Genomic DNA, 13,888 nt, shown 5'->3' on the forward strand with positions numbered 1-13,888 from the left:
CTTTATCGATCACATGTGTCAGTGCAGCGGACAACAGAACAACACATGCAATGTTTTGAATAGATACTTAAAATAAATAAATCACAATACACACCGAGATACACAGTAACTATGTAGAATATTACTAGTAAAGTAATCACAAGACGAGGAGACAGGTGTAATACACGTGGTAATAAAAACTACCTTCCGGCCGCAGGGAGGGAAACCTGTGGGACGTAGGAACTGAAACTCGGCTCCGCTGCTGTTTCCGCCGGAGCCTCCCCAGCGTCACGGACGGCCGGAAGTGGGCGCAAATTTAAACAGCCGCCACAGCGACGATAAAGACGAACTTTGACTTTACGGCGTCAAATGAGCCCGCGTTCGACGAGAAGCTGAAGAGGAGGCGCACGGGGGATTTGTTTCAGGTGAGAAACTCGCTCTGTTCCCCGCGGGGATTCTCCTGCGTCGCTCGCTCCTCTCGCCACCGCCGTCGATACTGACTAACACCTGGAAAACAATCCGCTCTAGAGTCGTCGCACTTGTTTGGGGCCTCGTATCTGGTCAAATGTATCGTTTGTTCGGCCACAGGTGATAAAGGTGGAAGATTAAATTAATTGTAAATGTATCGCGCGTGTGTTTAAATGTGTAAATCCTGAGCGTATAAGGAGTAAATGGCGAATGTCTGCATGTGGCGACGTTAACCGTGCACATGTTGTTGTTCGCCTCATGAGGATCGTCGCTCCCGCCGATTTTATACCAGTAAATAGACACAGCCGTGTTAAACCCAAAATGTAGATAATAATACAAAAAATGTGAAAATATTACTCGTTGTTTTTCAAAAAATCATCTTTGTGTTAGTTTGCAGACTAGAACATCAGAGGATACAACATTTGTTCCCTCTTGTTTTGATTTAATTGAAGAGTAATAATATCCATTTTATATATTTAAAAAACGTGATTTTCACAAAGTTTAGTTCATCAGTAAAACACAAGTCCTTCATCTCCTCAGATTTAACTGATGTTCACATTTATAAATAAAGTTTGTGTAAATAAAGTTGTAATAATTGTGGCATAAGGCTCATGAGCAATGCAAGTAGTGTTATTAGATTATTTGAGCTAATCAAAGGTAATCAATTTATATATTCAGAGAAGTGTTAGTAATTACCACTGAAGTGCTTTAACAATATTAGATGCAGACAGAATTTAAACTGCACACTAAAACATCTTAGGTATTATTTCACCATATCTGGATATAAATGTGTAGCTTTAAATTGTTGAGGTTTTAATCAGGTGTCACTTTATTTAAAGCTACGATCATATTTCAAATAAACTAGACTTTAGATACGAAATCATCTCAATAAAACAAGACGAGACATTTTTAGTCCCTAACTTTACTAAATTTAGATTTTATCACTTTAGATATAACCACGTTTCTTTTTTTTAAACATCTGTATTTTTTGATGAATTGATCACACGACCCTAGTATTGAACTGTCCGTATTTTGGGATTTATCTAAGAATTGAGAGTTACACACAATGTAATGAATAAATGATTAACTGTTGATGTCAATGTTGAATTTGAAGGTGCAGTCAGAATTGGTCCAAGCTGCCGGCACCAGTATGGAAGAAGAAATAAAGATGGCAGAACAAGGAGACGGTGCAGGTGAAGAGGGGGAGTCCAGTGCAGACATAGCCATCAACAGCAGTCCCATTAAAAGAAGACGTGGGAGGCCACAAGGTTCAAAGAAGCTGAAGGTTTGTGATTTTCACAAAGTTTAGTTCATCAGTAAAACACAAATCCTTCAACTCCTCAGATTTAAGTGATGTTCACATTTATAAATAGAGTTTGTGTAAATAAAGTTGTAATAATTGTGGCATAAGGCTCATGAGCAATGCAAGTAGTGTTATTAGATTATTTGAGCTAATCAAAGGTAATCAATTTATATATTCAGAGAAGTGTTAGTAATTACCACTGAAGTGCTTTAACAATATTAGATGCAGACAGAATTTAAAATGCACACCAAAACATCTTAGGTATTATTTCACCATATCTGGATATAGATGTGTAGCTTTAAATTGAGGTTTTAATCAGGTGTCACTTTATTTAAAGCTACGATCATATTTCAAATAAACTAGACTTTAGATACGAAATCATCTCAATAAAACAAGACGAGACATTTTTAGTCCCTAACTTTACTAAATTTAGTTTTTATCACTTTCGATATAAGCACATTTTTCCTTTTTTAAAACATCTGTATTTTTTGATGAATTGATCACACGACCCTAGTATTGAACTGTCCATATTTTGGGATTTATCTAAGAATTGAGAGTTACACATAATGTAATGAATAAATGATTAACTGTTGATGTCAATGTTGAATTTGAAGGTGCAGTCAGAATTGGTCCAAGCTGCCGGCACCACTATGGAAGAAGAAATAAAGATGGCCGAGACAGAACAAGGAGATGATGCAGGTGAAGAGGGGGAGTCCAGTGCAGACATAGCCATCAACAGCAGTCCCATTAAAAGAAGAAGTGGGAGGCCACAAGGTTCAAAGAAGCTGAAGGTTTGTGATTTTCACAAAGTTTAGTTCATCAGTAAAACACAAATCCTTCAACTCCTCAGATTTAAGTGATGTTCACATTTATAAATGGAGTTTGTGTAAATAAAGTTGTAATAATTGTGTCATAAAGCTCATGAGCAATGCAAGTAGTGTTATTAGATTATTTGAGCTAATCAATAATCAAAGGTAATTTATATATTCAGAGAAGTGTTAGTAATTACCACTGAAGTGCTTTAACAATATTAGATGCAGACAGAATTTAAACTGCACACTAAAACATCTTGGGTATTATTTCACCATATCTGGATATAAATGTGTAGCTTTAAATTGAGGTTTTAATCAGGTGTCACTTTATTTAAAGCTACGATCATATTTCAAATAAACTAGACTTTAGATACGAAATCATCTCAATAAAACAAGACAAGACATTTTTAGTCCCTAACTTTACTAAATTTAGTTTTTATCACTTTAGATATAAGCACATTTTTCCTTTTTTAAAACATCTGTATTTTTTGATGAATTGATCACACGACCCTAGTATTGAACTGTCCGTATTTTGGGATTTATCTAAGAATTGAGAGTTACACATAATGTAATGAATAAATGATTAACTGTTGATGTCAATGTTGAATTTGAAGGTGCAGTCAGAATTGGTCCAAGCTGCCGGCACCACTATGGAAGAAGAAATAAAGATGGCAGAACAAGGAGACGGTGCAGGTGAAGAGGGGGAGTCCAGTGCAGACATGGCCATCAACAGCAGTCCCATTAAAAGAAGAAGTGGGATGCCACAAGGTTCAAAGAAGCTGAAGGTTTGTGTAACGGACATCAAACTCATGGAGCTGGTGTCAGGCATTTCCAACGGTGGGTCCACGCAGCCCCAGAAAGGAAGAGGGAGTCCAAAACTCTCCATCACGACACACACAGAGGAGGAGGGATCAGGAGACGACCAGGCTCCTGATTCTGTGCCCGCTCACAGGGCTAAAGGGAGTCCTAAGGGCACACAGCCCCAGAGAGGAAGAGGGCGTCCAAAACTCTCCATCACGACACACACAGAGGAGGAGGAGGAGGAGGAGGGATCAGGCGACGACCAGGCTCCTGATTCTGTGCCCGCTCACAGGGCTAAAGGGAGTCCTAAGGGCACGCCGCCCCAGAGAGGAAGAGGGCGTCCAAAACTCTCCATCACGACACACACAGAGGAGGAGGAGGAGGAGGGATCAGGCGACGACCAGGCTCCTGATTCTGTGCCCGCTCACAGGGCTAAAGGGAGTCCTAAGGGCACGCCGCCCCAGAGAGGAAGAGGGCGTCCAAAACTCTCCATCACGACACACACGGAGGAGGAGGAGGAGGAGGAGGAGGAGGGATCAGGCGACGACCAGGCTCCTGATTCTGTGCCTGCTCACAGGGCTAAAGGGAGTCCTAAGGGCACGCCGCCCCAGAGAGGAAGAGGGCGTCCAAAACTCTCCATCACGACATACACAGAGGAGGAGGAGGAGGGATCAGGCGACGACCAGGCTCCTGATTCTGTGCCTGCTCACAGGGCTAAAGGAGTCCTAAGGCACGCCGCCCCAGAGAGGAAGAGGGCGTCCAAAACTCTCCATCACGACATACACAGAGGAGGAGGAGGAGGAGGAGGGATCAGGCGGCGACCAGGCTCCTGATTCTGTGCCTGCTCACAGGGCTAAAGGAGTCCTAAGGGCACGCCGCCCCAGAGAGGAAGAGGGCGTCCAAAACTCTCCATCACGACATACACAGAGGAGGAGGAGGAGGGATCAGGCGACGACCAGGCTCCTGATTCTGTGCCCGCTCACAGGGCTAAAGGGAGACCTAAGGGCACGCCGCCCCAGAGAGGAAGAGGGCGTCCAAAACTCTCCATCACGACATACACAGAGGAGGAGGAGGAGGGATCAGGCGACGACCAGGCTCCTGATTCTGTGCCCGCTCACAGGGCTAAAGGGAGACCTAAGGGCACGCCGCCCCAGAGAGGAAGAGGGCGTCCAAAACTCTCCATCACGACATACACAGAGGAGGAGGAGGAGGGATCAGGCGACGACCAGGCTCCTGATTCTGTGCCCGCTCACAGGGCTAAAGGGAGACCTAAGGGCTCCAAGAAGAAGACCAGTAAAGGAGACGATACTCCTAAGAAAAGAGGGAGACCGAAAAAGTATCTCAGCAATAACACCCCTGCGGCTGAACAATTACCGAATGGTGGCTCTGAGCCGCCAAAAATGAAAAGGGGGCGTCCAAAAGGATCTGTGAAGCGTGTCCCTTCACCCGAAGTCAGTTCTGTAAAAAGGAAAAGAGGCAGACCAAAGGGCTCTCCTAATAAGAAGCCCAGACTGCAGACAGAGGTGAGCAGTGATGAGGATGAGGATGAGGATGAGGATGAGGATGAGGCGGAGGAGGAGGAGGTGGATACTGACGGAAGCGTAAGCTCACCCACAGAAAGGGTGGGAGGTCAGCTCAGGTCAATGCGGTCAAATGGCATCTCGGACACGCCTCAGAGACGGAGGGGAAGGCCACGAAAAAGTCAAGCCACAGACGGCTCCCAGGAGGTTACAAGAGGTCGGCCCAAAGGCTCTTTGAAGAAGAAAAGTCCTGCTTTTAAGGTGCAAGAGACAACAAGCCGGTCCAAGAGAGTACACGTCAGATCCCTACGACTCACATCATCACCACCACCCAAGAGGGGAAGGCCGAGGAAGAACCCTCTGCCGACAACTGAGGAGCGGAACAAACCAAGAGTATGGAAACAGCTCGGACGGCCGAGGAAGTACCCGCGTCCTGATCCTCCAGAGGGCGATCCAACAGGCCCTCGCAGAGGCCCCGGTCGGCCTCGCAAGACCGAGTCTAAGAAAGGCGCTCACCTGCGCAAGCGTTTACCCTTCACATCCTCACCGAGCAACCCCGACGATGGATCCCCGAGAAAAAGCAGACAAGCTTTAAGTCCTGCAAAAAATGAAGCTGTCGTACCGCGGAAAAGGGGACGTCCGAAAAGTTCAGCCAACGCAAATAAAGCCAGTGTGGAAACGGAGCTGGACAGAGCGTCGCCAGCCGGTGATTCAACTGCTGTTGAGGAGGAACCTGAAGCAGAACCAGCAGAGGAGGAGGAGCAGGAGCACGACGTGCAGACGACGTCCACCGAGCATGTGGGCGATACTGAAGAGATGCTCATCGAACAAAACGCAAACTTTGAAGTCAGTGACCAGGCTTGATGAACTGACCAAAAAGTTGCTGTAGTAGTTGTTGTTGTTGTGGTTTTAAAACATAGAAACCATCTTTGTCAATGAAAACATGTTTTTAACATTTTCTGGGTCGGGTAGAATAGCAGGATCAGCAGCTCCTTTGTTTTCCTGACTAACTTGTTCATTTTGTTTTAATGTGCTAGATTAATTTTTAAAAATGAGATTCCTTTATTTCTGTCATCTGAGTAAGCAGTAATAAAAACCTTTTACTAGAACTGGTATGTAAAGTATTATTATAGACTGTTCCAGTTTTCATTTAGCTGTCAGGTGTATTGTTCGTCAGTGACAGTAAATGTTGGAGAGATGAGAGCAAGAAAAACAAACAGCCGAAGTGGCGTCGTCACATCCCGACTGAAGCCTCTGTTCCTCGAGCTTCTGTAACTTTCTTTTATTTAACTTTTAGGTCAAATCTAATTCCTGTTCCTGGATCACAGCTGACAGGAAAATATAGAGTCTTTGTACAATATTTGCCACTGATATCCAAACACATGCCTCCTTGTTTGAATCAATGATAATAAAGTGAAATTTAACATGAAATGAATATCAAACGTTTCTCTTCAGCTCTTATAAGCTACTTTCACACATACACTGAAGTCCGGATATTTTTCCTGAAAATGTCCGTAGCAAATATATATTTCAAGAAAAGTTTTTATCAAGTTTATTTCCTGTGTCATCAGTTCCATGTTGAGGGCGCCTTGATCAGCAACGAGATTAGATTCATACAAACACCCACTGGGTTTTGGGTCATTTGCATTATTCCAAATGGTGGCGGTATCTTTGACGGAGTTGGAACAGGATCTGGAAGTCGCAGCTTCACTTCGGCTCGATTGAGCGTCTGTTGGGAGAGTTTGTGAAGAGAGAATATGTTGAAATGTTGTCTCTCTTTCTTTTTTTCTCTAAATGCCATTTCTCACTTGATCTTGTCAACACTTTGAATGTATCACCTGTTTCTTTTGTTTTAATTTGGATCAGTGAGTAGTGGTGCACAGTTAATGTCGTTTCGTTGAATGCATTCCTGGACCGGACATTTCACCTTCCTGCCGCTCTGTAGATTTCCTCCTTCCACTTGAAGCGTTTCACTTTTCAATAATCTGTTTTCCATCCTGTTCGCTTGTAGCTGTGAAACTTTTTCTTCTTGTTTTTTCAAACGCCTTGGGTTTGTCATGAGATTAAGGTGATTGGGTTGATTTCACACACATTCATTTCTTTGCCTCTGAGCTCCTTGTGTACATATATTTTTTTGTGTGATATCATCGTTACTCATATTAACACCTCTGTGGCCGGAGTCAAACATTGACGTTTCCAAAATGCCAAATTGTGCTTCTGTGTGTCCAGTTCTGTGAAAAACAATATACTGTGAGGTGACGGAGGTGGAGGTCGCGTCGAGATTCGATCCGTCGAGTCAAATCCTTCTGAGGGGACATATTTGGATTTTGTGTGTTTTGAACAAGAATCCAATAATTTGTGAGAACATGGTCTTGAAATAAAATGTTGATCTGTTTTATTTTTCCACAGTGTGTCGTTTTATTCTTGTTGTTTTTTTGTTCGTTAACTCCACCCAGTTGATTATAATGCTGATTATAATGCTGGGGGGTGGCAGCTCCACCCTCACCAGCCTGATGACGTGACTCATGCACAAGAACTTGAGTGAAGCCAAATCAAAGATTGTGTTTGCCGTGACAGATGAATCACTACGCCTTCAAAAAACCACCGGTGAAAGTAAAGAGGGTGAAGTGAAAAAAATAAAATCAGCAACATTGTTTTTGTTCAAAATTATTGAACAGGGAGTTTTAAAATTATTTGTGAAATATCTATCGGCTTAAACCAAAGGAGAAATACAAAATATTAACATAAATATTAAAAACTAGGATTATAGTATTATCCTATTAATGTAATTGACAGGATTATAGTTTAGTGTTTCGTACTTGACTGTAACACATTATTTTACTGCAGGGTGACTACAGTTCTGTCATGGTATGTATATTCCTGTTTAACAATTAATCCTAGTCCAAAGTAAAGGTCCACACAGAATGTGGGAGTGCAGCTTTCACAGATAAACAAAGTAGAACAGCAGTTGGAGCATTAACAATAATATATATATATATATATATGTAGCACAAGGATAAAGTGTTTATGGAAAAAGATTATAGAGACCGAGTGACGTCACAGGTGGGTCTTTTGCTTGTGGTTTTTGGTGAGTGGAAAGTGTGTCGGAGTGATACCTCCTCGTCGTGTCCCCCCTCTGTGTTTGAGCAGTGAAACACCTGGTCACACCTGCCAGGTAACTTCTGTCTTCACCTCAGAAACAAATAGAAACTCAACTTCTCTCTCCGTCTCATGTCCGGATCGATTCACTCCTTAAAACCACAGGTAGGTCGAACTTTCACTTTTCTCTGTGAGCGTGCGGATCACATCATTTCACTCAGACTCCAAACAGCAGGTTTTCAGCTCCCGACCCGAGCCCACACGCCTGAGAGCCGCGCGTCGGGCCCGAGCTTCGAACTGATCCCGACAGTCTGGATCATAAACACAGCTCCGTGTGTTCAGACTGTGGATTGAGTTCAGATCCAGTCTGTGACCAGCTCAGTGTTTCTCTCTCGAGCTGCTCTCAGTGAAGAGTCTCCGGGTTTCTGTTAAACACCATGTGAAAAAAAAACAAGGAAACTGAAAAATATATCTGACTCAGAGGAGGAAATCGATTTCCCTGCAGATAAATGAAGCAGGTTACAACCCTGAGTTAAAACAAGTTTACTCTAACACTGGGTCCATTTACCCCCACAACATGTTTACTGTCACATATAGACTCATAAAGATTTACATTGAAAACATGTAAAAAAAACCACTTCATTATATGAGTGTGTATAAAAAGATTTACATTTATACCATGCTGAAAATGATATTTGTATGAGTATATTACAAATACAAAGACTTGTATGTGTGTATATATACATTTATATTTATACCATGTAGAAAATACTACTTGTATGAGTATACTAATATGAGTATATTATGAATATAAAGACTCGTGTATATACCAAAGTTTTGATTCAAAGCATCCACTTCATTATTTGAGTGACAGATTCAAAACATGTATGTATAGCTTTTGATTTAAAAAGTATAAAAAACCTACTTCATTAAAAGAATGTCTTGCTAATATAGACTTGTGTTTATACACAAACGTTTTAATACAAAGCGTAAAAACATCTACTTCATTATAAGAGTGTGTTACAAATATAGATCTGGATTTAAAACATGTTTAAAAACCGACTTCTTGATGAGACTTTTCTCTCTATATATAATGATTTCAATGTTAAAACAAAGTTCAGACAGAGTCATGTGTTGCAGGAATGCAGCCATGTTGATTTCGCCATTCCTCATATAGCTGAATTGTATCAGTGTTTTCTGTTAATAAATGTCCAGTTAGAATAACCTGAGAGATAAGTAACAGGTGGGAAGGGTTCGTCACGTCTCTGTCCTGCTGTGTGTGAACGTATAAACTTATACGTACAGTTAAGGTCACATTTATATTTATATAGTTTATTTATAGCAAACTTTATATGGAATTTCCTTGTTTTTTCTGCTCAAACAGAACTGATGATGCACTAACCTTTAACTTACTCCACACACCCTCTGCTGGTGTGTGTGTGTGTGTGTGTGTGTGTGTGTGTGTGTGTGCGCGGCCAGGATCACACACAGAGCAACACACCCATGATAAACACTGAACTTTGATTTATAGTTTTTTTTAAGGCAGAGCAGGATGTTGTTTGTAACTTTGTCCTATTTTCATCTCCTCACAGGGAAATCAACAAATATGACTCTCAGCAGCTGGGAGAAGTTCTGCTAAGAGTCCAGACTCTTCACAGAGCGACGGAGATCCACTGAAAAACAGGATTTAAAAAGTTTAACGAGAATGTCCGGCCTCGGTGGTTTGATCTCAGAATCAATAGTGCATGTGGCATTTTCACCTGATGGTTCAACTGCGGAGCCACAAGTAGACGGAGGTGTACATCCACCATGGGAGGAGAGAAAGAAGAAGACAGATGAAGAGGAGGAAGAAGAAGATGAGGTGTTAAAGAAGGGGGAAGATCATGGAGACGAGGAGGAGGAGGAGGCGATCAGCTCTGCTCTTCTGGAGCCGAGCACGTTGCCGTGGCCTGGGGACAAAGACAAGAGGCCTCAGACGGACACCAGCGATGGAGCGTGGTCAGAGAGAGGAGGGTCAAAGCCTGAAGAGAGGGACACTGGGATCAGCGCAGGAAGTCTGGACCTGTCGGAGAAGCAGAGCGAGGCCGAGAGCGACAGGAAGGGCAAAGCCAAGTGGAGGGAGAGCATGCCCGAGGGAGACAGGTGGAGGGACGACGAGGATGAGCCGCAGCGGGATGGGGACGGCTCTCAGGCAGACGATGAGTATGAGGAGGAGGAGGCAGGAGGAGGAGGAGAGTCACACTGGATGTCAGAGAAACCTGCTCTGGGCTTCACTCCACAAGTCACCATCGTGCATCCGTCCGGCAAAAGTCCTCCAGAGGAGAGTCGGCTCTTCATAGAGAAGGACGCCGAGCAGCAGGTGGACCCTGACGGGGCCGCACAGCTCGACTCAGAGTGGACGGAGCAGGACGACAAGTACTGTGAGTGGAGGACACACACTGAGCCTGTGTGTGTGTGTGTGTGTGTGCAGATTGATCCGTTATTGTAAAAATACAATTTAATACATTTTCACAGGAAAACCATTAGGGGCAATAAGGTGTAAAATCGTACATTAAATACTGAAACCTGTATATGTGTGGAATAGATATTAGGAAAAATGTCGTATCCAACAATAATTAATAAAAAAAAACCCTGCTTCATCAGCATAGAATGAGAAAAAATGGAAAAAAAGGCTCGACCAATAAAAACAATCATTTATTTCAGATTTATTGATGTTTAAAATTGACATTTACACATTATGACAGTTTCCCAACACAGAAATGCAAAAGCCCACAATCAGATCAAAGTAACGTTTCTACAGACTTTTCAAGACCTGCAAGAACCAGATGTTCTTTAGAGCAAACCCAGTGAATGAAAAATTAAAAGGACACATTTATCAAACTTCTTACTGCTGCTGACAGTGAAGAGCAGAGATGATGCAGCTGGGGAAAAAATCCTCATTTCATTTCAATTACTTTTGTGACATTTTAAATCTTTGTTAGTGAGACAATAGAGCGACGGCAGGAAACGAGAGGACGAGAGATGGCGAGCGACAGAATTCTCCCCGATCGTCCAATTTCTTAATCCCTCTAATCCTGCTTTTCTAACCGTCGAGAGATTTTCCTTTTCCAAACATCCTCTTCCAACACCTCTCAAATAGAATTAGGGCCAGATTAAGTCAGATTATCATTAAGTGAGATGCTCTTTGTGAAGGATCCTAAATTAACCCAAATCCTTTTTTTCTTTTTGAAAAGAACAGAGATTTTTTTTAATTTGAGGAACACCAGAGCTCACTGTGCTGTGGATTTTAGGTCATTTATTATTTAAATCATAATTTATTTAAGTGTTTTTAATCAGGAGAGTTTTTACTTAAATTTTTTAACATTTAACATGTCGCATGTAAACAGGTGAAATGTTTCCCGCAGCACATTTTCACTCTGATCTTTTCTGCTTGATCACACACAAGAAATGTCTGGAGATGAATTATGCAACGTGTTTGTAAAATGTGTGTGTTCCCTCCGCAGATCTGTGTGAGCGCGTGTGCAGTGTCAAGTTGTTGCTGGTTCTGTCGACGGTGGCCGCGGCGCTTCTCTTCCCTCTCCTGGTGTGGGGGGGCTTCGAACTCCTCCCCTTCGAGCCGCCGCTGCTGGGGAGCGCCCCCCTCAGGGTGGTGTACACGCTGCGCTGCTCCTTCTTCGCCATCATCCCCATCCTGCTCGGTACGACCCCAGCATGTGTCGCGGGTTTATTCACAGAAATCAGTGTAATGTAACAAAAATGAAGCCAAATCATCTCGGATATGAACGCTGCCATCTTGTGCTGGTGATGTCACGTGGGGCCAGAGTCTGCGCAGTAGTGATCCCAGTGCAGAGCTGTCATACACGCTGTCGACCAATCGCAACACAGTCTCAGTCCTGTTTTTATAACATCAAATAACTAATTATTAACAAATTAATTCACTGACCGTAAAAATGTACAAACACAAAAAAAAGACAGATAGTCTTTAGAACATTTTTATTTTTTTTCATGTACTTTGAATTATTGATTCGGCCCATATCCTATCCACTAACTTGGAAGAGGCAGGGTTTATGACAGCCACAAGGGGGCGATCCAGATGTTTTGGCATCACTTTCCTGAAGCCCGTCATGTCGTCCATCTTTATTTACAGTCATGAGGTTTATTGTGCATTGAAGCAAACATAAGATGATGTAACTGAACGCTGTCGGCGGTTGAGCTGACGATGGCCCCTTGTGTCCCTGCAGGCGTGCTGGTGCAGGGCGTCGCCCGCCTGCGTCACAGTGAGATGAAGCCGCTCTTCCAGAGCAAACTGCTGAACAAGGAGGTCGCCGTGCACTGGCACTACGTCAACGAATCACTGGCCCTCTTCCTCTTCTACTTCCTGCAGCTGGCCGTCATGGCGAGCTACATCAGCCAGGAGCTGGTCAAACTGGTGCCGCTGCTCACCATCATGTTTGTTTTTGGCAGGTACGAACGTTTAGGGTCCAAATCCGGGAGGAATGAGGGGGTCGATGTTTTCTGGTGAACGTGAAACACTCAAGTGCTTCTTTTCTTTCTTTCCCAGACTCATCTACTGGATCTGCCTCTCGCTGGGCAGCAGCTTCCGGGGCCTCGGCTTTGGCTTCTCCTTCTTCCCCATCCTGGTCATGCTGGGCGTCAACCTCTACTACGTCTGCTCGTCAGTCGGACAGGAGTCGGTGTTCGACGTTGAGCCGCCCACCACAGCTCCTCCTCCCAGGCAGCGCTGGTGGGGTTGAAAGACGACATCCGAGAGGTGACGAGGACAAACGGCTGCAAACACTTTACGACAGAACCCAAAAACCTGACTTGTTCTTTGAGCATCTTTCCAAAGTTATAATCCTTTAAGATTGTGGTTACTGGAAACACTGGGCGGAAACTCAACAGAAGAAGAACCAATACTATTAGTTTACAGAGCAGCTAAACAAACATGCTTTAATAAAGTCAGTGAATATTAACTATTAAGGATTATAACTTGTATTATTTGATTACTTTGTGAACATAGAAATGCTCAAAGATCTGAATCAGGTTGGGAGTTAAAGTGAAGCTCAGGTTGTTCTGTATGAATATGAAAATGCAGAAACGCAATAATATTCACAGCGACAAAAATTCTTCTGTTTATGCGACCTAAAACTCTAGAGATGTGTGAAGGAGCCTCTTCTTCCTCCTCCTCTTCTTCACAATGTTATTATTTTTGTACCACTTATCTTCTGTCACAAACCTTTACACTGTCAGGAACGTCTTCTCCCGTTGAGCCGCTGATGATCCAGTTCTGAGGCTGAATCGTTTCAGTGGGATAAACCCAGAGTTTGGATGTGATGCAGAAAAACAGGAAAAATAAACACGTTTAAAAACTCCATCAAATGATCTGGATATGAAAAGTAAATATTTCAGGGATTTGATATTTGCATTGTTTTATGAATCCTGTTTTTTTATTTTGTTGTCGCAGAACTGGTACTCGCGACATCTTTATACTTTATATTTATAACGAAACACGTCTTTGTTTTATTGATCAGATGCTTTAGTGACATAAGTTGCTGAGTTGTTTTTTCGTTAGTCTCGCTTATTTCTGTTGAAGGATCTTTCTCATTGTAAGAATAACTGTGTATTTAAAGTAAATATCTGCAATAAGTACCTTGAATGAGTCAAATAAAGCTTAGTTTCCAAATCTGACGATTAATTTTTGATGATTCAGATCCTACTGACGTGTGATCATTCCCTCAGACATGGGAAATGTAGTGAATCATTATATTTGAGTTGACTCTGTCTCCTCTGAGATGTTGATTCATGAGACAAGTTTCAACATAATCAACTCGTCTGAGCCAGAAAATGCAGCCGGTCCTGAAAGACAACTGTCGATTCAAGGTTGAGGATGAGGAAGAAAGACGGAC

At 42.8% G+C, this 13,888-nt stretch overlaps 2 protein-coding genes across 3 annotated transcripts; both read left to right on the forward strand.

Annotated features, from left to right (window-relative positions):
- Positions 1–200: 200 nt before the first annotated feature.
- On the forward strand, positions 201–4,198 carry LOC118125129 (sarcoplasmic reticulum histidine-rich calcium-binding protein-like). Of its 2 annotated transcripts, XM_035183498.2 has the most exons (4): positions 202–404; positions 1,562–1,732; positions 2,365–2,541; positions 3,177–4,198. In XM_035183498.2, exons 2-4 carry the CDS (start codon positions 1,598–1,600, stop codon positions 4,194–4,196), a joined length of 1,332 nt encoding a protein of 443 aa, XP_035039389.2. In that variant the 5' UTR covers positions 202–404; positions 1,562–1,597; the 3' UTR covers positions 4,197–4,198. The 2 variants fall into 2 exon arrangements, with proteins under 2 accessions (XP_047200123.1, XP_035039389.2); XM_047344167.1 differs by lacking the exon at positions 2,365–2,541 and having other exon boundaries at positions 201–404.
- A 3,795-nt stretch (positions 4,199–7,993) lies between these two features.
- tmem79a (transmembrane protein 79a) lies at positions 7,994–13,670 on the forward strand. Its single transcript, XM_035182142.2, has 5 exons — positions 7,994–8,147; positions 9,575–10,402; positions 11,486–11,680; positions 12,224–12,446; positions 12,544–13,670. The coding sequence occupies exons 2-5, from the start codon at positions 9,688–9,690 to the stop codon at positions 12,734–12,736; spliced, it is 1,326 nt and encodes a 441-aa protein (XP_035038033.1). The 5' UTR covers positions 7,994–8,147; positions 9,575–9,687; the 3' UTR covers positions 12,737–13,670.
- Positions 13,671–13,888: the final 218 nt, after the last annotated feature.

This window comes from Hippoglossus stenolepis, chromosome 17, assembly GCF_022539355.2.
Source record: "Hippoglossus stenolepis isolate QCI-W04-F060 chromosome 17, HSTE1.2, whole genome shotgun sequence".
NCBI classification, from domain to species: Eukaryota; Metazoa; Chordata; class Actinopteri; order Pleuronectiformes; family Pleuronectidae; genus Hippoglossus; species Hippoglossus stenolepis.

Bases quoted from the DNA above. Each gene is read 5' to 3' on its own strand.
- LOC118125129 (XM_035183498.2), top strand. From the start codon at position 1,598: ATGGAAGAAGAAATAAAGATGGCAGAACAAGGAGACGGTGCAGGTGAA. The intron at 1,733-2,364 runs GTTTGTGATTTT...TTGAATTTGAAG, and splicing joins AAGGTTCAAAGAAGCTGAAG to GTGCAGTCAGAATTGGTCCA. The intron at 2,542-3,176 runs GTTTGTGATTTT...TTGAATTTGAAG, and splicing joins AAGGTTCAAAGAAGCTGAAG to GTGCAGTCAGAATTGGTCCA.
- tmem79a (XM_035182142.2), top strand. From the start codon at position 9,688: ATGTCCGGCCTCGGTGGTTTGATCTCAGAATCAATAGTGCATGTGGCA. The intron at 10,403-11,485 runs GTGAGTGGAGGA...TTCCCTCCGCAG, and splicing joins GGAGCAGGACGACAAGTACT to ATCTGTGTGAGCGCGTGTGC. The intron at 12,447-12,543 runs GTACGAACGTTT...TTTCTTTCCCAG, and splicing joins ATCATGTTTGTTTTTGGCAG to ACTCATCTACTGGATCTGCC.